Source organism: Geotrypetes seraphini, chromosome 8 (assembly GCF_902459505.1).
Source record: "Geotrypetes seraphini chromosome 8, aGeoSer1.1, whole genome shotgun sequence".
In the NCBI taxonomy this organism is placed as follows: Eukaryota; Metazoa; Chordata; class Amphibia; order Gymnophiona; family Dermophiidae; genus Geotrypetes; species Geotrypetes seraphini.
In genome coordinates this window covers 132841687-132868488 of record NC_047091.1, presented here as the reverse complement: position 1 = coordinate 132868488, position 26802 = coordinate 132841687, and the positions used below count along the sequence as shown (strand labels likewise).

Sequence of the window (26802 nt, the reverse complement as noted above, 5' to 3'; positions counted from 1 at the left end):
TTGGATTTCCCTCTGATGTCATTTCCTGTCCCCGTGACCCGGAAGTGATTCAGGGTGGAACCAGGCTGGCACGAGCAACAGGCAGGAGAAGTTGCTCACGCTAGCGAAGATCTACAGAAGGGGAGAGGGATGGCGTGAGTGTGGCGTGGCAGGGCAGAGAGGTGCCAGCGCCCCCATCGACACGGTGCCTGGGGTGGTCCGCCTCCTCTTATCCTTAGTACGCCGCTGCCTGGAACAATGGAGGGTTAAATGACTTACCCAGGGCCACAAGGAGCTGCAGTTCCCCTGGTTCTCACATCACAGCATTAACTATTAGGCCACTCCTCCAGAATCTGTTGGTTTGAACTGTGTCTAGTGCTCATGAAAGAGTAGCTAATGGTTATTGTGGTGACCTGCGAAACAGGTCTAGGGTTGGTTCTCACTGCAGTTCCTTGTGACTCTGAGCAACTCATATAACCCTCCATTTCCCCAGGTGCAAAATAAGTACCTGTACATAATATGTAACCTCAGATATGAAGTATATCAAATTCCTACCCCCTTTCCTGTTCCCTAGAAATAAATTAGCGAAATAAGAGTCTCAGTAAAACTGCCACAGGCTGTTGTAAGCCATCTTTTAACCAGAGAGGATTTGATGGTAAAATTTCAATAACTTGGGGTATCTTGATAATATACTGAACATACACTAGATTCCTGCAGTTATAGTTGTTGTTGTACCTCATTCCTGCCCACTTATCACCCTCTTTTTCATCCCTTCATTCATTTCTGTGCTGAGACCTAGCGACAGTTGCATCTGAGATATAATTGTTGCTTCAGAGGACTTTTGAAGGCAAATCCTGCGTCTTTGTTTTCCCTTTAAAGGAAGAAGTCCCTGCTGCTAAATAACCTGTTTGTGATGATTGCTGCACTCCTCTCTGGATTCAGTCGAAGTGCTAAATCATTTGAGATGATAGTGCTGGGGAGAGTCTTTGCTGGTATTAATTCTGGTAGGTGCAGTGCCCTTACAGTGGATAACATGAGAGCACAGTTTTGATAGCTGCAAGTCATGTAGATCAGTGTTTTTCAACCTTTTTACACCTATGGACCGGCAGAAATAAAATAATTATTCTGTGGACCGGCATCGGTCCGTGGACCGGCGGTTGAAGAACACGGGGCTAAGTCGTGGGCCAGACTCCGCCCATCTCTACCCAATCTCCACCCCAGCCCCCGCCCCCATAATAGTACTAACTGCATCTTGCACGTCCCGTGCCTCATCTGGAAATTTTCCCTCTGACATTGCAACGTCAGAGAGAAGGCTTCCGGTTCAGGCGCAGGATGCCCGTAGGAGCCACTGCCCGTGGCTTTGTGCACTGAATCAGTTAGGAAGAGGGTGCTGGCTCGAAGATAACGCCGCATCGATTGCACCGTGGACCGGCGGTTGAAGAACACTGTTTTGGGCCTGATGCACTTGCTGGCCCTGTGGACCGGCAGGAAATTTCTGTGGACCGGCACTGGTCCATGGACCGGTGGTTGAAGAACACTGATGTAGATGACTTAGTGGGAGGAGCCTTTAAAGCCATGGCAAAGGGGTTACCAGACGTCCGGGAGAACCCAGACATGTCCTCTTTTTAGAGGACTGTCTGGGTGCCCGGATGGACTTTCCAAAACCCGGTAATTTGTCCGGGTCTTGGAAAGCTCCGACCTTATTCTGCATCTGGAGGACCTCTGAACATGCATGGATGACCTCACATGCATCCACACATGGTCGGAGGCCCTCTAGACGCAGGTCAGAGAAGAAAGACTAAGCTTTGTGGGGGCGGGGTGGAAGGCACAATGGGGTGGGGCTGGAGGCAGAATAAGGCAGGGCTGGGGGTGGAACAAGTCGCTGGGGCGGAACTGTTGGGGGCCATGTGTTTGGGTTTCTATAGGGTTACCAGATTTTCCATCTAGAAAATCCAAACTTCTAAATCCGCCCAGTCCCACTCATGCCCACCCCATCACGCCCTGGTTCCGCCCTATTTGCCCCCAAATCCGCCACAGGCCCACCTCAAATCCCAGCCCTGCCCCCCACTGCCTGTTTTCGTCGGGCAGCACATCTGCGCATGTGCGGATGCCCTCCTGCACGAAGGAAAGCTTTTCTAAACCTGTACAAAGTGCCAGGTTTTGAAAAGCCGTCTGGAGAACATGTCCGGGGAAATCCGGACGTCTGGTAACCCTAGGTTTCTATAGCAGAAAATCTGGCAACCCTATTCATGGTGCTCCCCCCAAGGGTATTAACCATTGCAAATGCTGAATTTAGCTGTGGCTCTGTGGGTTCTTAATTTCCTTGGTGCAGTCACTACAGACTTATGTGTTCTGTGTTCAAGGGGAAGCACTTTTGCTGCCCTGGTCTTGTGTGGGAGATGAACTCTTAGAATACGAGTGACACCACTTCTTATTCCCGTGTAGGCAGGACTTGCAGACAGGTGGCTTCCTGAGCAGGCTGGCAGCAGCAGGCTCACCTTGTTGCTGTGCCACCTGCCCGAAGATTGAATTACAGCTGCCGAGGAGGAAGTAGGTGGGGAAGTCAGGAGAGCCAGCTAAACCCAGACAGACTCCGCATTTTAAAAAAAGTCCGGGCCCTTAGAACATATGCGGGTTTTCCTTGATGTATGTAACCCTACTTACTCAAGACCATAAGGAACAGGGCTGGATTTGAGTGGGCTTCCTTGGTTGTCTGCCCGGTGCTCCAATCACTAGGCTACTCCTTCATTCCTCAGAGGATGTAGGCAGGGCTTATTTTGCTGCTTCCTCCACTAGCTGCCCCAGCTACACTGCTTCCAGAAGCACATGGACTCTGTGTAGCTATGGCAGACATTCCATCGAGTCTTTCATTTGAAAAGAAACTCTGCAGTGAGAAGGCATAGGGTGAAGTTAAGAGGTGATAGGCGCCAGAGTAATCTAAGGAAATACTTTTTTACGGAAAAGGTGATAGATGTGTGGAACAGTCTCCCGGAAGAGGTGGTGGAGACAGCGACTTTGTTTGAATTCAAGGAAGCCTGGGATAGGCACGTGGGATCTCTCAAGGAGAGAAAGAGATAATTGTTACCTCGGATGGGCAGACAAGATGGGCCATTTGGCCTTTATCTGCCATCATGTTTCTATTTTTCAGTTCATGTGTAATGTGACAATGATTTTTCTTTCTTTCTCATCCTGATGGTACAAAATTTGGTCTGTATTTGTCTGTTTTGGTCAGGTGTGAGTATGAACATTCAGCCCATGTACCTTGGGGAAAGCTCTCCAAAAAAGCTGCGTGGGGCAGTTGCAATGACCTCAGCATGTTTCACAGCCTTTGGACTAGTGATGGGACAAGTGATTGGTCTCAGGTACTATGATAGGAAGGAATGTGGTAGGTGTCTGGTATCATTACAGATAATATTCAGGTGTTCAGCCTCCTCACTGCCACCAAATGCTGAGTCTGTACCAGGGTCCATAAGAGAAAGTGTGCTGGAAGGTCATGGTGCTGTTTTCTTCCAGCACCATCATCTTATCCCATCTCAAGGACCTCTAGTGCCCTTTCTGAATTCGTGAGCTATTCGCTGCTTCAGAGCTAGTGTCAGGAATGCTTAATGAGTCAGGAATTGTAATCCCTCAGTAGACACACACTTTCCTCCTTGCATCTCCTGCATGACCACTCTAAGCTTTCCATAGAGTGACAGCAAAAACTGGCAGAGTGAGGCTTCCTGAACACTGCAGCTGAAGCTGGGCACCCTGGCATGCTGCACTGGAACTGGGCACCTTGGCACATTGTAGCCAGAGATGAACACTCTGGGATGCTGTGGCTGGAGCTGGGCACCCTAGCACCCTAGAACTAGAGCTGGGCACCTTGACACACGGTTGCAGCTTGACAGACCAGTCCCAAAAGGCTCAGAATTGTAGAGTAAAGATAGGGCTATGGTGAATTTAAACTGAATTATTTCTTCTTCTTGCCTCCTCGATTCCCTGCAGAGAAATTTTGGGAAGTGAAGAGATGTGGCCTCTGCTCCTAGCCAGCAATGCAGTGCCAGGTGTCCTTCAACTCATTGTCCTTCCCTGGCTCCCAGAGAGCCCGAGGTTCCTGCTGATTGACCAAGGAGACAAGGAATCCTGCATTTGTGGTGAGCATTGTATCCTCTGATCGGAAGGAAGTGAATCCATTTAGAAACCCTCCCTGCTCCTGTTCCCTCCATTTTGGACCAAGCACTCCATCTCCATCCCACTATCTGACAATCTCACTTCTTACACTGATAGTTTGTACTTTGTCTCTTTGAAAGGAGAGAGGGAGAATTTTCTGAGGCTTGATTCCTGCTTTTCCTAGTTATTACAGGAGTGACTCTGGAATAATGAGTTGAGGTCCTTGAGGTGGTTATGCTGAAAGGGGCTGAGGGTCTGGGGGGCAGGGTGACATGCAGAGATTCTAGGAAGTGACTGTGTTGTATGAGGCTGAGGTTTTGGGGAGGGTTCTGCAGCTTCGGTGACCAGCAGAATTTTTGGTGTACGTAAAGAGCTGAGCTTATGGGTAGCAGCTCCAGATCAGTGAGCTGAGGTCACCGCATTGCTGTTACTATTTAATTTAATTCCATTTTCATGAGGGAAAAGGAAGCCTGGCAAGGGAGATAAAGTTTTATATATGAATTTTAGTACATTTATTAAAGAATAGAGATTTCAAGATTTTACCAAGTCAGATAAACCTGATGAATTGTTTTAACTGGGTGACCAGAGAGTTGGATCAGAGGGAAGTGCTAGATATGATGGATGTGAATTATAGCAAAGCTTTTAACACAGTTTCTCATAGGCAACTATTAAATAAACAGCACTCTTGGCATAAGTCCAAAAATGACTGACTGACTTAGAGACTGATTAAGTGGGTGAGAACAAAGGATAGTGCTGTGTCACAGGGGATCTCACCTTGGTTCATTTCATTTCAGAATTTCTTAAGCAATATCACACCAGGACTATGGGGAGAGGCTTAAAAAGGCAGATAAAGACCATATGGCAGTCTGCACATTCCTTTCCCTTAGAGATCCTATGTATTTCTCCCATGCTATCCTGAATTTAGATAATCTTTGTCTACACTACCTCCACTGGAAGGCTGTTCCTTGCATCAATCTTTTTTTCTATAAAGAAATATTTCTGTAGTTTACTTCAGAATCTATCCCTTTTCACCTTCAACCTTTGCCCCCCCCCCCCCTCTCTCATTCCAGAGCTTCTTTTCAGTTGAAAGAGACTCACCCACCTCCTGTACATTTATGCCATGGAAGCATTTAAACATCTCTATCATCCCTCACCTGTCTTTCTTCCAAAGTAATAATAATAATAATAATAATAATAACTTTATTCTTGTATCCCGCAATACCATGGAAGTTCAATGCGGTTAACAATAGAAGAGACTGTACATTTACAGCGATGATACATATTACAGTGTTATTACATTTACAAAGATGTTACATAAATAGCAGTAATAAAAAGGCATATACTAAAGAAGAGACTGTACGTATACAGCGATGTTCCATGTTAAAGCGGTGGTACATTTACAGTGATGTTAAATATGAGGCTATGAAAAGGCAGGGCAATTAGATAAAACAGAGCTTGAGAAAGAGAGGCCATAGTGGCTTGGGAGGGGGGCGTAGTCATAGGGAATGGAGGCATGTCGAGGTCAGGAGGGTGCAGGGAAGGGGGGAAGGCAGCGTTAGCGGAATTTGTCGAGGAGGTAGGTTTTTAGTGACTTCCTGAACAGGTGGTAGGGTGGAGAGTTGGAGATGAGGGCGGTAAGGCAATTGTTCCATTTGCCCGCTTGGAATGCTAGGGTTCTATCAGTGAATCTCTTGTAGAGGCAGCCTTTTAGGGAGGGAAAGGTGAATAGGTGGGCGTTTCGTGTGCGAGAGGGGCCTGCTATTTCAAGGTGCTCAGACAAGTAGATTGGGGAAGATCCTGTTAGAGTTTTGAAACAGAGGCAGGCGAACTTAAAGATGATCCTTGCCTCTACTGGGAGCCAATGGAGTTTGGTGTAGTAGGGGCTAACATGGTCGTATTTTTTGAGATCATAGATGAGGCGGACGGCCGCATTTTGGACTGTTCTAAGACGTTTGATGGTATTTTTATAGGATCCCAGGTAAATAATGTTGCAGTAGTCTAATATGCTTAATACCAGAGATTGGACGAGTAGACGGAAGGCTTGGTGGTCGAAGTAACGTTTGATGGTGCGCAGTTTCCAGAGGGTACAGAAACATTTTTTCACCTGGGCACTGGTATGGTCATCGAAGGTTAGGGTGCGGTCCAGGATGACTCCAAGGATTTTTATGGTGGGTAAGATAGGGTAATCTAGCCCATTCAATCTGAGGGAAGTGTTTGTTAATTTGTGGTTGGGACTAGCTAGGAAGATTTTGGTTTTTTCAGAGTTCAATTTTAATTTGAGTTTTGAGGTCCACAGTTCTAACTTGGTGAGGATAGATGCGATGAGTTTTTCCGTTTCTAGAGTGAGTGAGGTAATGGGAACAATGATGGTGATGTCATCTGCATATATGAACGATTTTAGGTTAGAGTTTGCTAGGCTTCGTGCCAGAGGGGTCAAGTAAATATTGAATAGGGAGGGGGATAGGGGAGAGCCTTGTGGGACTCCACAAGGGTTACGCCAGTGGTGGGAGAAGGCTCCATTACTGTGGACCTGGTAGGTACGGTTGGTTAGGAAGCCTGTGAACCAATCTATTACCTGACCGGAGATGCCGATGGAGTCAAGGCAGTTGAGCATAATGTCGTGGTCGACCAGGTCGAAGGCACTACTCAAATCGAATTGAAGTATCAGGGCGCTTTTACCCAGTGAGAACAGGTGGAGGAGGTAATTTGTCAGGGCAGCTAGGACGGTTTCGGTGCTATGATTTGGGCGGAAACCGGACTGGGAGTCATGAAGAATATTGTACTTGTCGAGGTAATTCGTAAGGTTGTTGTTGACAAGACCTTCCATGAGTTTTTGGAAGAGTGGTATGTTGGCGATGGGTCTGTAGTTGGTGATGGAAGAGATTGGCTCCTTGGGTTGTTTAGGGATAGGGGAAATGAGGATGTGGCCAAGTTCGGACGGGAAGTGTCCAGTGGACAGGCATAGAGATACCCAATTGAAGAGTTCTGCTTTGAATGATGGGGGGGCGCATTTCATGATGGTGGGAGGACAAGTGTCTAATAGGCAGTTGGAATTGGCGTATTTAGAATAAAGTTCGAGGAATAGATTCCAGTCAGGATTTACAAAGGAGGTCCAGGACATGTCGGCTATTGAACCTTCTGTGTCTGCTGCGCGTAGGTTGAGTGGGGGATCGGGGCTGTGAGCTGAAAGAGACAGTTTTAGAGTGTGGATTTTGTTCGCGAAGTGGTCGGCTAGAGTGATTGCGGAGGGAGGGAGGTCGGAGGTGGGGCGTTTGTGAGAGTCTATGTCGAATAGAGAGTTAACTAGTCTAAAAAGTGCTTTGCTGTTTAGAGAAGGGGAGTTTATTAGTTGGGAGTAGTGTTTACTGCGCTTATCGATGATCTGTTTTTTGTATTCTTTGACTTTCAGTCGCCAGGTAAGTCTGTCTAAATCAGTCCCTGATTTACGCCAGATTCTTTCATGTTTCCGGACTTCTCGTTTTATGGTCAGGAGGTCCGCGTCAAACCAGCTGTTTGAGGGGCGAAGAGTTTTCGAGCGAAGTTTAAGAGGGACAGTGGTGTTAAGAACCTGGTCGCTAAATTTTTCCCAATTTAGGTGGAAGTTGGGGTCTATGTCGGAGTCGGAGATGAGAGTGTAGTGTGACCAGAAGTCTGCTGGATTAAGATGTTCTCTTGTCCAGATGAATTGCTTTGTATGGATGGGGTTAGGCTTTTTGTCAGGTTGTTTTTTGTGCCAGGCTAGTTCAAAATTGCACAGGAGGTGGTCAGACCAGGGGGTATTTGACCAGGTTTGGTCTGAGAGACTTATATTGGGAGTGGTGTTGGTATTGGAGAGAAAGGTGATGAGGTCGAGGTGGTGGCCTTTGTTATGGGTTGTGGTTTGGGGGGGATTGGAGAAGCCTAGTGTCGTGAGGAAGGAGAAAAGGTCTGCGACATTTGGGTTCTCTTTCTGTTCTAGATGTAGGTTGATGTCTCCTGCTAAGAGATTGTAGGTACCTGCTGACGAGTTCGCAAGAAGGTGCTCGTAGAAATCATCTTTTGCTTGATTCCATTTATTAGGGGGTATATAGAATAGCGTGACGATTAGGTTATCTATACAGTCTGTTTTGGAAATTTTGCAGGTGAGTATTTCTAGGTCCTTGGTTGATTTAGAGTCTAGGACATGGAAGTGAAGGTGATTATGGAGAATGATAGCGAGGCCACCTCCTCTTTTTGAGTTTCTTGAGAGAGTGATAATTTTGTAGTGTGGAGGGAGAATGTCCCCTATGATGGGGTCCTGGTCGGAAATGAGCCATGTTTCGGTTAGGAGGACAATGTCTAAGCGAGTTTCTTCCAGCCAGTCTTTGATGAGCTGGGCCTTATTTCTAGCTGAGCGGATGTTCAAGTAGGCACAAGGAAGAATGGATTGTTGTGGGGGGCAGGAGGGTATCGTACGTTGCAGATATTTTAGAGATCGTTTTCTTTTAGGAGTTGGTCTAGGAGGGTGGTGGGTGGTATTGATCACAGGAATTGGGAAAGGACCTGCTTCTGTGCAATCGTGTATAAGTCGATGAGGGCGGAGGAATTTGTCAGGACCGGGGATTCTAGTCCAAGTGGTGTAGGTTGAAATAGGTTCGAATGCTAGGACATTTGTAATCCAGCCTCTTGTGCTAAGCAAATAGAGGAGGAGAAAGGCGGGAAGATTATGAGTGATGCTGGTCATGTTGGAAATGTTGGCCTGGTCAGGAGGGGGGAGAAAGATTCTGAGAGGCTAGTGTGAAGGGGAGACCAAAACTGGGTTCGCAAGGGGGAGATTGAGGGGTGTTGGGGGAAGAGGAGGGCTAGGGGAGAAGCTTAGAGAGGGGTAGCTAGGTAGAAGCAGAAGGCCTGGGAAGTGGAAGAAAGAAGAGCGTAGTTCTGTGAATCAAAGTTCAAAATGAGGTTGGAAGCATTTAAGATGAGGTGGACTATGAACAGATCTGTACTAAGTGAGGGCGATGTGTAGGTATAAGAGACTATGAACAGGTCATAAGATGGAATTAAAGGTAAAAATATGTAACAGGTTTGAAATAGGAGTCGTGGGTAGATACAGAGAATAAATCTGTGAACTTGAGAGGAGATGATCAGATCAGGGAGGCCGCAAGTGGGAGTCAAGGAATATAGTACGTGGCCCTCGGGAGTTAGTGACACTGAGTTAGGTGTCGGTCTTTGGCGGCTGAGCCCTTGAGAGGGCTGGAAAGGCAGGTATACTTATTAAGATGTTTATGTTTGTCCCCATCCGAGTTACGACAGAGACAATTTTAGTGGCCACTCTCTGGATGGACTCCACCCTATTTATATCTTTATGAAGGTGTGATCTCCAGAACCGTACAGTTTTGCTACTACATAATTAGATGAGCTATTCTGATTTTAATTAGGATAGCATACAGTATATAAATATATAATAAAATGCCAAAATCTTCAAAAAGGTGGAAAACATGAGAAGGGATATAGTAAACCTTGATGAATGGTCTGGAATTTGGCAGCTAATGTAATGGTAAAAATTGCAGGGTTATGCATGCATTTGAGATACAAAAACCAAAGTGAGCGGTACAGTATAGGGAAGTACTTCTGTATATAAAAGAAGAGCGGGACTTAGGGGTGATTGTATCTGATTATCTTAAGATGGTCAAGGTGGTAGGAAAGGTGACAGCAAAAGCTAAAAGGATGTTTGGGTGCATAGGGAAAGGAAGGGCCAGCAAGAAAAAGTGCCTCTGTATAAGACTCTGGTGAGACTTCATTTAGAATATTCTGTACAACACTAGGGACCATATCTTCAAAAGGGTATAAACAGGATGGCATCAGTTATCTTTGTCATAAAGTGCATGGGGACAGACTTAAAAATCTCAGTCCCCTAATCCTATGGGGTCATTTACAAAGGACTCAGACCACAAAGTATCATAGGTTTCTATGGTACTTTTCTGTGTCTTAAGTGTTTTGAAAATTAGCCTCATCTCAGACAGAAGTTAGGCACCCTGATGGGGGGTAAATAACAGTTCTATAAATTAGAATCTAAGGCCCAGATTCTCAAACCAGTGCCAATATCAGCAGCCGCCTTAAAACTGATCACGTGTCAATCATGCATCGGAGCCGGTTTTGGGATTGCGCCGACCTGAAAGATAGGCACCAGAAATGTAGGCCAGGATTTTCCGGACCTACATTTCCAGCACCTAACGTCACTTGAATCACACCTACATAGGCGCTATAGGCTGCCGAATGCCACTTCTGGCCTTGGCCTTGCCTGCTTAGGCATTCGGCAGCCTAAAGAGCCTACTTAGGTGCAGTTCCAGCACTAATTTTCTAGGTGCCAGTATGTGTCTCAAATCTCAATTAGAAATGCTGTTTGGATGGTATTTTTAACGGAAGTATGTGTGCCAACGGTGCCTAGAAAATTGGCCCTGGTTCGAGAATCCAGGCCTAAGTGCTTTAGTACGTAACTGCAAAAGGTATGTGAGTGAGGCAGGGAATGGGTTAGATGCCAGACTTCTTGTTGTGTGCCTGGGTGTCAGCATTTACACCTGCCTTTTTTGTGTATGTGTGCCTTTGAATTGACCACCGACCCATGACTGCATGCACAGTGAGGAATCCTCCCTGTAATGCTTCAAGGTGAAGTACAGGAGTGGTTTGTTACTGCCTTCTCCTGTGCAGTGTGTGGCTCCACTATGTTGCTGCTGCCCAACATGGGGCCCTTGCTGTCTATGGCACCTGGTATTCCCCAGTGGTCCCCCATCCAGGTGCTAGTCAGGCCTAACCCTGCTTAGCTTCCAATAGCAAGAGTGGGCCTACCCAGGGCAGCCAGGCCGTAGGCAACCACTTGTCTTTTACATGGCCCAAATGCCAGATAAAACTCTATTTTAAAACAGAATCTGGGTGCAGTATACCATCTTATGCACAGACTTTGGGTGCCTAATTTTTAATGCTCTTTATAGAATTGTGCCCAGTATGTGCACTGTGGAAGAAAGACAGGGGAAGAAAAAAATGATAGAGTCACTTAAATACCTCCAAGGTATAAATGCACAGGAGGTGGGCCTCTTTCAATTGAAAGTGAGCTCTGGAAGACGTCTCAGGATCCACGTCGCGGCTAGCGCACTGTGCCTCGAGCTGGGAGAATAGCATGTCCTTCTCTTGTAGCATTACAGAGGCTGCGAGGCAACAGTGACCTTACCGGGGAGATGGAGGAGATGTTAGCGGAACAGGCTGCCACCAAAGGGAAAAGAGCGAAAAAGCTGTGGGAGCTCTTTCGGGAGCCATCATTAAGATGGCAGCTGATAACCATCATTGTCTTGAGCAGTGCCATGCAGCTCTGTGGTAATGATTCGGTAAGTAGGACTGCACCCAAAACTACTTTGATGATGAAAGAGGAGCAGAGCACCACAGCCTAAAACAGGAGAACATCCCTTCAACTTCACATAGTAATAGTTCTGCAAAAAGCCCCCTTCCAGCTTCATGTGCCTTTTTCTTCACAGATGTATTTCTATGCTTCCTACGTGTTCCAAGAAGCTGGAATTTCAAGTGAGAAAATCCAGTATGTAGTCATTGGCACGGGATGCTGTGAACTCCTTACGTCTGTAACCTGTGTAAGCATATCTGATTATTTACACCTTGGGTCTGCAGATATCAGTGAGTGGGGAACATGTTATATATACCCTGGGTGTACAGGTGTCATATGCAGGGTACATGTTTTATACACCTTGGGTCTGCAGATATCGATGAATGGGGGACATGTTACATACACCTCAGGTCAAAAGAACATACTGGGTTAGACCAATGGTTTATGTAGCCCAGTATCCTGTTTCCACAGTGGACAATCCGGGTCACAAGTACCTGACAGAAACTCCTGCAGATACTGGTGAGTGGGGACATGTTATATATACTCTGGTTCTGCTGGTGTCTGTGTGTGGAAAATGTTATGTACACCCTGGGTCTGCAGATATCAGTGAGTGGGAGACATGTTATATACACCCTGGGTCTGCAAGTGTTAGCAAGTGGGGTACATGTTATATACTCCCCAGGTCTGCAAGTGTCAGTATGTTGGAGGTAATTTTATAATAGGCGTGAACCCATAAAATAATGTTTTACACACTTAGACTAAATGGATGATTCATAATGCTTAAAATGGGAATCTTACCAGTGCAGAGAGATGATATTGAAAAGAATAGACTCCTAGAAATTTCAACATTCACTCAAGGGAATAGCGGTAGCAAGAATAGAAGGAGATGTAAAAAGGGAAAAGATCCCTTGTTGGAAAAGGTGGTGATTAGTATTTAGGTACAATATGTTCCTATGCAAAAGAGTATAGGGGTAATTCTTTGCTGGTCACCCAGAGTTAGGCATCAGAATGCTGTGCACTAAACACAAATTCTGTATCAATAATTACATGAGCAATTACTGTTATAGAATGCTAGCATAAATCCACAGTTACTCATCTACGGTAATTGTAGGCATGAGCTCAATGGCTGGTGTAAATACTGGCACCTAACTCGAAGAACTGTGGATTTTGCATGCTTAATTTCTAGCATCCTGACTAAGGGATATTTATTTATGTAAAAATTTGTTACTCACTATGGCAGACATGGGCATCTCTGGTCCTCGAGGGCCGGAATCCAATCGGGTTTTCAGAATTTCCCCAATGAATAGGCATTGAAAGCAGTGCATGCAAATAGATCTGTTCGTGATCCTCTTCTCAATCATTCCTAGCATTCTGTTCACCCTTTTCGCAATGTGCGGCGGCGGTGAAAAGGGCAAACAGAATGCTAGAAATGATTAAGAAGGGGATCACGAACAGATCGGAGAAGGTTATCATGCCGCTGTACCGGGCCATGGAATACTCATTTGGAATACTGCGTCCAGCACTGGTCGCCGTACATGAAGAAGAACACGGTACTACTCGAAAGGGTCCAGAGAAGAGCGACTGAAATGGTTAAGGGGTTGGAGGAGTTGCCGTACATTGAGAGATTAGGGAAGCTGGGCCTATTCTCCCTTGAAAAGAGGAGACTGAGAGGAGACATGATCGAAACATTCAAGATAATGAAGGGAATAGACTTAGTGGATAGAGACAGGTTGTTCACCCTCTCCAAGGTAGAGAGAACGAGAGGGCACTCTCTAAAGTTGAAAGGGGATAGATTCCGTACAAACGTAAGGAAGTTCTTTTTCACCCAGAGAGTGGTAGAAAACTGGAACGCTCTTCCGGAGGCTGTTATAAGGGAAAACACCCTCTAGGGATTCATGACAAGGTTGGACAAGTTCCTGCTGAATCAGAACGAATGCAGGTGGGGCTGGTCTCGGTTAGGACACAGGTCTTTGACCTGGGGGCCGCCGCATGAGCGGACTGCTGGGCGTAATGGACCACTGGTCTGACCCAGCGGTGGCAATTCTTAAGTTCTTATGTTCTTATATTTATTGGGGAAATCCTGAAAACCCGATTGGATTCTGGCCCTCGAGGACCGGAGTTGCCCATGTCTGCATTATGGGGTCCTTTTACTAAGGCACACTAGCCGTTTTAGCGCGCGCTAAATGCTAATGCGTCCATTATAGTCTATGGACGCGTTAGTGTTTGCGCTAAAACGGCTAGCGCGCCTTAGTGAAAGGACACCTATATCCTATAGTTCTGTGCGAGTTACAGAAATACATTCATAATTAAAATACAAACAATAGAAATTTTTCTGCATACAGTATAACAAATCAGACAAATCAACTGTTTGCTACCACATTCTTGTAAAAAGAAAATCATACTGAAAAATATCGCCAAAACAGTTCAGTTTTATGTAATTTCCCTAAAACTTAATAAGAGTGTGGCACAGTGGTTAAAGCTACAGCCTCAGCACCCTGGGGTTGTGGGTTCAAACCCACGCTGCTCCCTGTGACCCTAAGCCCCCCATTGCCCCAGGTACATTAGAAAGATTGTGAGCCCACCAGGACAGACAGAGAAAAATGCTTGAGTACCTGAATAAATTCATGTAAACCGTTCTGAGCTCTCGTGGGAGAACGGTATAGAAAAATGTATAAATAAAGTATCCAACACACTGAGCCTTCTACTGCAATCATGGAATGTTTACAACTCCCTGATTTCACCTGTTTTAATGAAGACGTCCCCAAACAGTGTTGTTTCTCAGAGCGCAACTTCCTAGTTGGTTGATACCCATTGAAAAAACAACTGATTACTATTGGCAATTTTGCATGAGTTACTTTGTAAATCAAACAAAGCACCTTAAATTCAACTCGAGCTTGGACAGGTAACCAATGCAACTGACATAGAATTGGGGTAATATGATCAAACTTAGGGCTAGATTCACTAAGCCCACTGATCGTGTACCGACCAGATTTTCCTCCGACCCGATTCACTAACCTCTGTGCCGATCATCCTCCGATCGATCCAATCTGTGCATGCCAATAAGGAGGAACGGCCTGCAAAGTAGGAAGGACGCGATTCACAAAACAATTTCAGCAACACCGACTGGGCTGCCCGATCAAAAAACACGCAACTGCTGAGGACCAGTTGCTTGTTTAAAAACCCCTGCTCTCTGCCCCGATTCTGCTTCTCCTGCTTTCTGTCCCGATTCTGATTCTCCTGCTCTCTGCCCCGATTCCGTGGTTTTAACCCGCGGTGCAGCCCCGCTTTCACCCGCAGGTTAAAACCACAGGCTCGTGAAAGTTTCCAGCTCCGTGATTTAAAAAAAAAAAAAAGTTTCAAGCTCTATCTTCACGGTGAGCATGCACAGACCATCTACAGGGAAAGGAGATGGTCTGCGCATGCATCAGGATCACTGGAGAGCGATCCATGCAGTCGATTTGGGGCATGCCTACGATCGCCCCCATTTTCATGAGGACGTGTTAAGAATTTGTCGGCCTGCCACAGATCGGACACAGAATCTAGCCCTTAGTAGCCCCAACAAACAATTGTGCTGCTGCATTCTGAACTAATTGTACTTATGAGCATAATTACAAATTAGTACCAATTAGAACCAATTAACACCAAATTATAGCTAATAATTGGGTGTTAAAGTCTATTAGCAGCTAATTATTACATTGTTATATGCCCAACACTTTTCTATACCTTGCCTGTGCAACTTTCTGTGCTAAGCACAAAAATCATGCACTCAGATTTATAGAATTAGGGGGTTACAATGGAAGATAGTGACATGCCAGAAATCACAAGGAGGTGCAGTGGCAGAAGTGGGAATTGAACTCTGGCTCCCCAGGTTCTCAGCCCCATTGCTATTACTAGGCTACATTCTTACTGTTGTTATGCACATCTTGTGCCTGTAGATGTCAGCATTGTCTTGTTATGCAGAAGATGAGGAGCAAAGAAGAAAAGTGATCCTTTCTAAAAAAATTTTAAATGCTATCCTTTCAAGGAAAAGAACAACTCACATAGTTACACAGTAACAATAAAATACTGTACTAGTTCTCTATCAATTTCCAAACCCACCAGAGCAATATAAAGAATTCCTGATCTCATAGCTACCTCAGAATCTTCAGTATTTCCCTAGAGGATTATCTGATACTTCATAGGGTAGATTAAGGTAAACTTTACCCATCTTCCTCTTTCTTTGCTGATCTTATATTCAAAAGCTCCATCATAACATTTATAGCGCCAATAGTGAACCTGGAATATACACCCCTAAAAATGGGAGTCAGCCAAAGGGATTTCAGATACACTTGTTTTCCCCCACACTGGCCTTCATTAATAATGATGGAGATAGAGTTCAGATTCCCACACCTTTTGACTAAAATCCATTCTAACTGCAGCCACACCTCTATGACCCTCTTTAAACTCCTCCCCCAAGTTATATTCTCACCCCAACACTTAAAAAATTAAAATCCTCCACTATATTTAACACTGGAGGGTTCACAAAGGGGCCTGCTGTGATGATGGCAGATTTCTGCTCATCATTTGACACTGTAACGAACATTGGGGAACACAGCAGCAGTGCCTCATCTTTAGTGCTTGTCCACTAAATGGAGCTCTTGTGCCTCAGATATTAGGTACCTGTTTCTATCCCTACCAGCTGCCAGAAGAGAATCCAGAGCTAGATTTACTCAGTTGTGTTGGAAGATTGCTTTTGAAAAGGTCTCAAAAGCATCAATAGTCAAAATATTAAAGTCAACTGAGAAAAGAGGTATTTTGTGGGCTAGGAGTCAAGCAGGGCCTAGAATGGATGTCTGCAAAGCTCTGATGATGTCCTAACCCTGCTGTATCTCATAATGTTTTGTTTCAGAGCCTGTTCATTGAACGCGTTGGGCGGAAAGCACTAGTTCTTGGTGGATACAGCCTCATGTCAGTCTGGGCTATCGTATTCATGGTTGCTTTATCCCAACAGGTATTTAAAGGCTTTTTAACTTGGTTAGGCAGATTGTGACATGTGGCCTTCTTTCAAAGTTTATTTGAGTCTGTCTTGATAAAATGACAACCTGGGGCCATATTAGAACATACCATGTAGGACATACTGAGGGGCTTACACAATACTTTTTCCATGTGGTCCAACAGCATTTAAAGATACAATATAATATAATTGGGTGATATTCAAAGCAATTTAAATGACAGGGAGAGGCTCCTAGCTGTTCAAATCACTCGTGCAGGGCTTTCCAGGGATACTCGGTGGCATTTAACCAGATAGTACCCCTTCTAACTGCCTGTTCCAAAACCAATTACTTTTCAGGTAGTCTGGGTTAGGGTTGCCATATTTCCTGTATATAAAAAAAAGAACACCTGGTCCTGCCCCCAAACCTGCCCTGTTCCGCCCCCAGTCCCATTCCCATACAAACCTCCCCAAGCTCAGGACTGCGTCTGGAGGGCGTCTGCACATGCGTGGATGTCGATGTGATGATGTCACACGCATACCTGCATGCATATGACATCATTGCGTTGACATACGTTCATGTTCAGAAGCTCTCCAGACCTGGCCTTGAGGTTGGGGACTTCCAAAACCCGGACAAACTACTGGGTTTTGGAAATCCCTCTGAGCATCCGGACAGGTCTCTAAAAAGAGGACATGTCCAGATTTTTCTGGACGTCTTGGTGATGAGTGGAAACTTAGCCAGTTAATAGTGATTTTCAGTCCACTAACCGCCTAAGTAACATATAAAGTTAGGACCTGGATATTCAGTACTGGGAGCTTCTCATGCCCCGGCATTGAATATCCAGTGTTAAGTCGGTCTGCAAATGACTGCTTGCAAGTCACTCACTACTGCAAACTGAATATTGACTGGATTATTTTTACTTTTCCTAAGGAGTTTGCTGACATTTTGAAAAGATATTACTCCATCAAAGTGGTTCTCCTTTTGTTTCTGTGGGAGAGCTGGAAGGGGGAATTTGGATTTAGCTCATGCTTTTCAGGCTGAATCACCCTGTGGTCTTTCTTCTTACATGTTTTCATAGGGAGGGAGAAAGACTGAATGACAGAGGGACATCATTTTAAAAATGCAGTGGGAGTTCAGAGGTCATTGTTGACCCAGCTCTCTCACAGTGCACTGCAGTAGGGTTGCCAGATTTTGTCCTCAAAAATAGAGGATGTATGGCCTCACTCCGTTCTGTCCCCTAACTCCAGCCCCACACAAACCCCATCTCTTCCGGGCCACATTTGGAGAGCATCTAATGCGCAGATATCTTCCAAACAGTGGTTTTGACAACCCATCTGGATGCCTGGACAGTAAATCCGAACATCTTGTAACCCTACATTGCAGTGATATATCAGGATCCCAGAGTCTTTAGTCTCTGTATAACTGTCGACCAAGGGGTGAGGGCCCAAGCCTCATTATGTCCTGCTATCAGCAGCAGGGCTTGAAGTGTGTGGGGGGGATGAGCAGTTAGAATAAATGTACAATTTCAGTAATCTGTATTCTGACTGTAGGTAAAAATTTTACAGCTCTGAGCTGCTTCTCCTTTTTGCCTGCAGGATCGTATTAGCTGGATTCCCTACCTCAGCATGGCTTGCATCTTTGCCTATATTTTGAGCTTTGGAATTGGACCAGGTCAGCCACCTCCTCCCTTTTTCATTCTAACCTGTTTTGAACCACCTCCCTCCCTTCTGTGCACTGGCCAAGGCTAAACCCAAGACAACAAAGTCCAGCAGCCCCTGAGGATCTTTATCAATGCTGCGAGTCCTCTGCGCTGCACCTGACAGAGATGCCCTAGAGAGATTGTCAGCACAGCTCTGGACTCTTGCTCTCTCTGTGCCTCCCTATGTGTTTAATGCCTAATGAAAGACAATACTTAAAACTGTGGTAGGCACAGACAGAGAGCAGCACTTGGAGAGAAAGCAGTTATTGAATTAATGAGATCAGCACAGTTACTTACCTGTTACGGGTGTTATCCGAGGATAGCAAGTAGATATTCTCACATGTGGGTGACGTCATCCACAGAGCCCTGGTGCAGATAATGAAAAAGAGTGCTGTCACTTTAAAGTCCTTGAGGTCAATCGCACATAGCATGCATCATTGCCCTCAGTCCTTAGGACATTCAGTTGGGTAACAAAGCTGAGAAGCCAAATAGGGGAGGTGGCCAGGATTGCGAGAATATCTGCCTGCTGTCCTTGGATAGCATCCGTTTTAGGTAAGTAACTGTGCTTTATCCCAGGAAGCATATTCACACATGTGGGACTCATTAGCTACCAGGATCATGCCACTGAGATGAGGGTTATTGCCAGTCACCTTGAGCCTCGCAACTCCAAGCAGTTTGAAGGGAAATTGGCTTCTAAGTGGATAATAATTTTGGAGGACAGCCTGGCCGAATTGACTGTTTTCTTTGAAATGGCTCTCCAAACAATAATGGGATGTTAAGGTATGAATGAAGGACCAGGTGGCCACCTTGCAAATGTCCTCAATGGGAGTGGAGCATAGATGAGCTACAGTAGTCGTTATTGCTTGAATTTTGTGGGCTGTGACACGGCCCTCAAGTGTCAGCCCAGATTGGGCATAGCAGAAGGAGATACAGTCCGCTAACCATGTTGAGATGGTTCTCTTGGTGACAGGAGCTCCCAGGCAGTTGGGATCAAAGGACAGGAAGAGTTGAGTGGAGGTTCTGTGAGGTCTAGTGCAAACCAGGTAGTAGGTAAGAGCCCACTTTCAGTCCAAGATATGGAGCACTGCTTTCCCAAGGTGAGAGTGGGACTTAGGGAAGAAGACTGGGAGCACAATGACTGGTTTAGATGAAACAAACTCCAAGACAAATATCAGTAGGAATTTGGGATGAGTGTGACGATCTACCTTGTCATGGTAAAACATTGTAAAGGGAGGATCTTATACCAGGGCTGGAAGTTCACTGACCCAAAGTGCAAATGTGAGAGATACAAGAAAGGTCACTTTCCAGGTAAGGTACTTGAGAGATGAAGTTTAGAGTGGCTTGAAAGGAGGCTTCATTAGTGCAGAAAGAGCTACATTGAGATCCCAAGGCAAAGTGGCATTTCATGAATTTCAAAATTAAAGGATGTATGAACATAAGCACATAAGCAATGCCTCCGCTGGGTCAGACCTGAGGTCCATCGTGCCCAGCAGTCTGCTCACGCGGCGGCCCAACAGGTCCAGGACCTGTGCAGTAATCCTCTATCTATACCCCTCTATCCCCTTTTCCAGCAGGAAATTTTCCAATCCTTTCTTGAACCCCAGTACCATACTCTGCCCTATTATGCCCTCTGGAAGCGCATTCCAGGTGTCCACCATCCAGTGGAATATAGAAGGCGCTGATGGCACTCAGATGAACTCTGATGGAGGTAGTTTTCAGGCCAGAGTTGGATAGGTGGAGGAGGTAGTCCAGGATAGATGGAACAGGGCAGGTGGTGGGGTCCAACAAGCAGGCATTTCACCACACTATGAAACGACTCCATTTGAAACGATAGGAGCATTATGTGGAAGGCTTCCTAGAGGCTTCAAGGATGGCTGATAGCAGAACAGCAAAGGTGCCATGGACGCAGGCTATGTTGGTTGTCAAAGCGCTGGTGACCCCACGCTTCAGGGATGACACCGACTGAAATGATGATGATCCCGTCTCAGTATGCCAGTGCTTGGAGCGTTGCACTGGAGAAGACTGAGACAATGCCAGTGCAGATGTAGAGGGGGAAATATGCTTTTGCTTGTTAGACCTCTTATGAGGCAATCCCGATGAAGCAGATGCTAATGACCCTGATCTTGTTGGGGGAAGATGATAAACATTAGTGTTGGGGGTTCCTGGCATAGTTGAATTCTTCCAGAAGCTGGAGTTTCACCCTTCCTGGCTGTAAGCGACTGGAGTTTCATGACTTCCTGGCTGTAAGCGACTGTTCTTGCTAGGCGGGGCAAAGCAGACTGGGTGCCCTGAACATCAACGTGAGGGAGTGTGGCTGAAAGTATTTTGAAGAAACTAGACTACAAATATCCAAGGAACGCCCACTGACACACCCGGCTTGAGCAGCCAGCTGATAGGGGCCCAAAGGCCCGATAGCAAGTCGCAAAAAACTGAAACAACAAAAAAAAAGAACATGCAAATGTGCAGATAATGGACGCACTGTTTGTTTTTTCTTTTTAGCTTCTTTACTCCGTGGAAATGAAAAAACCTGAATATCCTACGGATTGAGGTTAGTTATGAATGCATTGACATGCACAGTGCAGACAACCTCAGGGATTTTAAAGTGACAATGCACTCTTTCATTATCTGTACTGGGACTCTGTGGATGACATCACCCACATGTGAGAATATGCTGCCTGCTTGTCCTGGGATAACTTAAAGTAAGAATTTGTAATCCCTTCTTGACCTGCGAGGCACCTACATAACCTTTCTCTCCACTGGTCAGGAATACTGTTACCACTAGTGGCTATTTCTGTAGCTGTGCTGGACATATGCATCACTGTACAGATTCATAGGCAAGACAGTTCCTGCTTGATAGAGCTTACTGGCTAGCCAGGTCAACTAGAGGGTTCATATTGAAGATAGCTGAGAAGAGGAACCATGCATTCTCTAAGCTGGCTTTCCCACACCTATAAGTTTTCTTCTGAATTTTCTTCCAGCGGGGGTGACAGGAATCTTGCCCACAGAGCTTTTTGATCAGATGTCCCGGCCTGCAGCATACATGATCTGTGGCTCCCTCATTTGGCTGATGCTCTCTCTGATTGGCTTACTGTTCCCATTTATTTTGGTACGTTTTTGAACACATCCATCTAGAGCTTTCCTGGAGAATTAAGTGCTGTAGGTTAACGTTGGATTAAATTTCAGCTCAAAGTTAGTTACAAATTCAGATTCCTAACATGAGGACTTACTGTCTGTAGGCCTCGTTTAGTAACCTGAGTTAATGAATGTTAGGGTTACCAGATGCCCGGGAAAACCCGGACATGTCTTCTTTTTAGAGGAATGTCCGGGTTCCTGGACAGACTTTCCAAAACTCAGCAGTTTGTCCAGGTTTTGGAAAGCCCCGAGTTCCGGCAGCGTCTGGAGGGCCTTCAACAAGCATGCGTGGATGACGTCACATGCATCCGGGCATGCTGGAGGCTCTCCAGACGCGGCCTGGAAGTCAGGGGAAAGAAGAGATGAGGCTTTGGGGGTCGGGGCTGGAAGCAGACAAGGCAGGTTGGAGGCAGAACAAGGCAAGGCTGGGGGCAGAATGGGGTGGGGCCATGCGTCCGGGTTTCTCTTTCTTTAAATATGGTAACCCTATTGAATGTTATGTGCTTGCTTAGTAAATAGGCCTCTTTGTGAATAATGGGGCTTATTTGCATTACCTTAACACATGCTGATGAATGAGGCTATAAGTTGTGGGGTCGTTTTTTTTTTAACATGTGGTAATGGAGAATGAAGTGACTTGCCATGGTCCAAAGGAGCATTTGTGGGATTTGAACTCTGGCTTCCTTGCTTCTCAGTTCACTACTCTAGGCAGTAAGCTTAGGGTTGCCAGATTTCCTCTTAAAAAAACAAGAGGACACCTGGTTCTGCTCCCCCCCAGCCAAGCCCCATTCCACCTCCAGTTCTGCCTCATTCCGCCGCTAGCTAGGGTTACCAGATTTTCGGGAACAAAAATACAGACCCTTGGCCCTGCCCCATTCTGCATGAGTCACTTGTCAGGACGGCATCTGCGCATGTGCTGGTGTGGCACGATGATGCACTTGCATGCATGTGATGTCACCGCATTGTATCCACACATGCACAGATGCTGTCCCGACGTCGCTGCTAGGTGGAAGCTTTTCCATTCCCTGACAAAGTGCCGGGTTTTGAAAAGCCGTCTGGACCCCTGGACATTTCCTCGAAACGGAGGACATGTCTGGAGAAATCCAGACGTCTGGTAACCCTACACCTAGCCCCGTCCCAACACAAACTTTCTGTCTCCTTCCCCAAGGTCTAGAGGTCCTCTGCACATGCACAGATATCGATGCAACGACATCACATGCATGTGCGCATGCATATGATGTCATCGTGTTGACATCCGCACATGCATAGAGGACCTCTAGATGTGCCCCTGAACTCGGAGATTTCCAAAACCCGGACAAATTGCTGGGTTTTGGAAATCCCTCCAGGCACCCGGACAGTCCTCTAAAAAGAGGACATGTCTGGGTTTTCTTGGATGTCTGGTGACCCTAAGTAAGCTACCCTGCCCCCCATAGCTAAGTCTCCTGCATTATTCACTACAACACAGTCTGAAGGGAGAGACTGGGACTGCAGAAGTAGTGAGCTACCCCACAGACAGTTCTCTTGCACCATATCCTACAGCATCCCCTGCTGGGGAAGGCTGGGAATGGAAAAGCTGTTAACTGCCCCACCACTCAGCACTGCTCTACTACTCCCTATATCAGTGGTCCCCAACCATGTCCTGTTGGGTTTATGGGATAGTCCTCATGAATATGCATGAGAAAGATATGCATATAATGAGGTGGCAGACATGCAGATCTGCCCTATCCATATTCATGAGGCTATCCTGAAAACCTGACTGGCTGGTGGTCCTCCAGGACAGGGTTGGGTACCACCAGTGGCATGGTGAGGGTAGTAGACACCCGGGGTGGTGGTCCCCCCTGTTCCTTCTATGCTCCCCGTACCCTCCTCTCCACCCCCCTGCTTCTTCCATTCCAACCCATTCCCCCGCTCATGCCCTTCCTTTTCACCCCGTATCTCTTTACATCTTCACCAGCGCCACCAGCTTCTCCGGCCTGCTGCTCATGCTGGCTTTCCCTCTGATGTCACTGCCTGGCCCTGTGACCCGGAAGTGATTTCAGAGGGAGCCAAGCCATCACGTGCAGCAGGCTAGAGTGGTTGCTTGCGCTGGTGAAGATTGGGGGGGGGGAGGGTGAGAGCACCCACCAAGACGGTGCCCGGGGTGATCCGCCTCACCCCCTTACTACGCTATTGGGTATAACTGCCCTATAGCATCTCCTGCACTAATGTAAATGCGTATGCAGGGCCGGATTTTCCTATAGGCTAACTAGGCTTCAGCCTAGGGCCTCAAGATCCGTGTCACATTTTTTATAAAGGTTAGTACCAATAACAACATGTTTCATTTAACATATTGATATATATCACAGTAATGATGTATTTTATTATCTCTCATGTAATTTACAAACTTAAAAATGGGAGGTGAAAGGGCCTCATAAGGGGAATAGCCTAGGGCCTCTTTTCATCTAAATCCGGCCCTGTGCGCATAAGTCGAGTTTCTTTCATTTGAAAGGAAACTGCAATGAGAGGGCATAGGAGTAATCTAAGGAAATACCTTTTTTACAGAAATGGTGGTAGATGTGTGTAACAGTCTCCTGGAAGAGGTAGTGGAGACAGAGACTGTGTATGAATTCAAAAAAGGCCTGGGATAGGCACGTGGGATCTCTCGGAGAGAGAAAGAGATAATGGTTACTGCGGATGGGCAGACTAGATGGGCCATTTGGCCTTTATCTGCCATCATGTTTCTATTCTGTAGAGTACCTGCTGCTGACTGAGGCTGGGACTGTAGGAGCTGCGAGTTGTCCCACACTCAGCATTACTGCACCACTCCATTCAGAACCTCCAACTAGGAGAGGATGAGACTGCAGGAATTGTAAACTCCCCTACAGCTAGCATACCTGGATGTTTGAGTTTTTTCCTGTCCGAAATAAGAAGTTTCTTTTCTGTTTTGATATTTAATTTGTATGCTACTTTGATTTAAATTGCAATAACGGTGGTATATCAAGATTAAAATACTACTCCTGCACTTCCTGCTGGAAGAGGCTGGGACTGCAGGAGCTGTGAACACCCCCACAGCCAGCATTCCTAAACTGTACTCTACTGCACTCTGCTGAATGAAACAGGGATTCTAGGAGCTGTCCCATAGCACCCCTGCACCACTCTGTATGGCACTTCCTACTGGAAGAGGTTGGAATCGCAGGAGCTGTGAACTCCCCCCACAACTGGCACTCTTGCACCATATCCTACAAGTGCATCCTACTGGGAGGGCTGGGATTAGTATACTGTGATTGTTTGATACTTTTACCATATTCTTGTAGGTCAGAAAATATTTTCCATTAAATAATATAACCATTTTATTTCTCCAGGAAGGGCTGGGGCACTTCTGCTTTGTCCCCTTCTTCACTGTCTGTGTCTGTAGTGCTGTCTATGTTGGCTTCTTCCTCCCGGAAACCAAGGGCAAGAGTCTCATGGAAATCACTGAGGAATTCAATCAGCGCAATCTCAAAGCCCCTGCCCGCCGATCCTGGAATGGGCCTGCTGAAATCAAAATCACCAAGCTGTGACCTACAGCAAGTTCTGGAGGATCACAGAGTGAAACAGCAGCAAAGTCCTGGGGCAGTGCAGGACAATGGCAGCTTACTTACAGCTTAGCATGTCCCCTGCCCTATCCCTACTGCAGAAACAAAAGGTGTGGGCTTCCATAGTAAGCCTGCTGTTAGCCAGGCTACGAGAAGCTGGGTTTAAGTCACAGGAGAGAATTAGCATTTCAGTAGTACAGGTACAGCCTTACACTGCTTTTGAAAGAGAGGCTAAGCCTGGTATTTTTCTTTTTTTTTTTGAAGATCTGAATAACGCATGCACGTTGAACATTTCCCCATCATGTGTAATAAAAGTAATTGTTACAAAGGGGGGTCTTAAATTGTACTGCAGACTTATAGGGGCTGATATGCAGCGCTGTTTAGCTAGCCGGGAATGGCTCTCGGACCACTAAATAGCACATAGTCGGCTATCCGTCAGTATGCAGCAGATGATCATCGGCTACCTTCTGCTGAATAACCAGATCAGCAGATTGGCCACTGACCAGCTATGTCACGCAACATACAGTTATTTCAGCAATGGAGCAAGTCGTTCTCTTGTTCCATCCACTATTCTCATTTACATTTCTTATAGATGGAATGCTCAGCTTTTAAAGACCCTCAGAAACACCACCTAAGACTCATTCCATTCATTGTCTTTAGGATTTAAGTGCTGTCTCCTCATCGGGGCATATATAAAAGCCTAGCTCTCTTTATTATGTAATATAAACAATTTATTTATCGTTCTTTAAGGTGACTAATAACTTATCTTATTGTGGTCCTCTGTTGAAGGGTATCTTAGCCAACATGTTTCACCAAACGGTTTTGTCAAGGCTGTAACCCCCTTTCTCAACTACACGTTATCCATTTTGACCACGAGTTTGTAGAAAGATTTACAGTCCACTAATCAGTTACATAAACAAATACGTGCCTGTTAGTTTTTTTTCTAGGGAAGACCATAATCTCATCCAGGTTCAGCTTTCTTTGCCTATTTACACGACACAAGACCCAGGCTAATGAGAAATATTTTTATTATGAAAATAGAAAAATATAATTCACAAGCCAGCAGCAATATCTAAATATTGTTCACAAAATATCCGATTACATATATGAAATTCAGTACATAATTATCACAACACACTTGCTAGATAACTAAGTAAAATTACTTCTTACACACACTAAACAATTCCTTATAATAATATTTATTCCTGATTAGCAGCAAATTATTACAGATTATCACCGAGAGTAGCTTTACAAGTCTTATCCTATATCACAATCGGATGCACTTATCTAACCCCAGCTTAAAGATAATAAGTTCCTTATCTCACCATCTAATTAGGCCTCAGCACAAAATTAGGTGAAATGGAAAACGTCTCTTCAGCTTAGCAGATGTAGAAAATACTTTCGTTACAGGAACAAGTGTTCGTCAGCCACTGGTAAAGCTGTAATTTTTGGCAGCAAAAGTTTCCTTGAAGTGATGGAATTCAGATCTGTTTAAGGTCCAATTCACTTTCTCTCAGGCAGAGAGTCACACGAGGTAACTGTTCAGGTCTTAATTATTATGAAAAAGATGCGTGCAGAACACCTGTGATGAGATGTCAGTTCACTTCCATCCCGGCACAGACTAATTATAATTAGCAACTTTTCACTTGGACCTCGTCAGATGATTTCTCGGACCAATCCAGAAACAGAACTTAGATGAACAGCCTTTCTGTGTAACGATCTCATACAGGCTGGAAGACACAGGCGCCGTTTGAGAGATAAGCACAGCATAGGAGTATCACTTCCCCAAGAATCACACATTCTAAGCATGAAGGCATAGATGGATGTCCTTGACTAGAATACCATTCTGGCACATACCCTGAATGCATCAGGCAGAAACAGCAAAGATGTATTCTTCTTTCTCTTCTTACATTTCTTGCAGACAATGGTTCAGGCTTAAATGATGGTTCAGGCTTGATGATGTCATAGAGACCT

General features: G+C 45.6%; 1 protein-coding gene across 11 annotated transcripts in view; it reads left to right on the top strand.

Moving 5' to 3' along the window:
• SLC2A11 (solute carrier family 2 member 11) overlaps positions 1–25833 on the top strand; it is a 73095-nt gene extending 47262 nt beyond the window's left edge. For 9 of the 11 annotated variants that reach the window (XM_033956228.1, XM_033956235.1, XM_033956233.1 and 6 more), the window contains 9 exons: positions 859–983; positions 3212–3341; positions 3964–4112; positions 11278–11465; positions 11613–11723; positions 16365–16466; positions 18042–18117; positions 21124–21251; positions 24616–25833. In XM_033956228.1, the coding sequence (XP_033812119.1) occupies positions 859–983; positions 3212–3341; positions 3964–4112; positions 11278–11465; positions 11613–11723; positions 16365–16466; positions 18042–18117; positions 21124–21251; positions 24616–24813 (1207 nt within the window). In that variant the 3' untranslated portion in view covers positions 24814–25833. Of the gene's footprint in view, positions 1–858; positions 984–3211; positions 3342–3963; positions 4113–11277; positions 11466–11612; positions 11724–16364; positions 16467–18041; positions 18118–20644; positions 20694–21123; positions 21252–24615 lie in introns of those variants that run through there. The other 2 variants (XM_033956231.1, XM_033956238.1) reach the window with 2 other exon arrangements.
• The last annotated feature ends 969 nt before the right edge of the window (positions 25834–26802 follow it).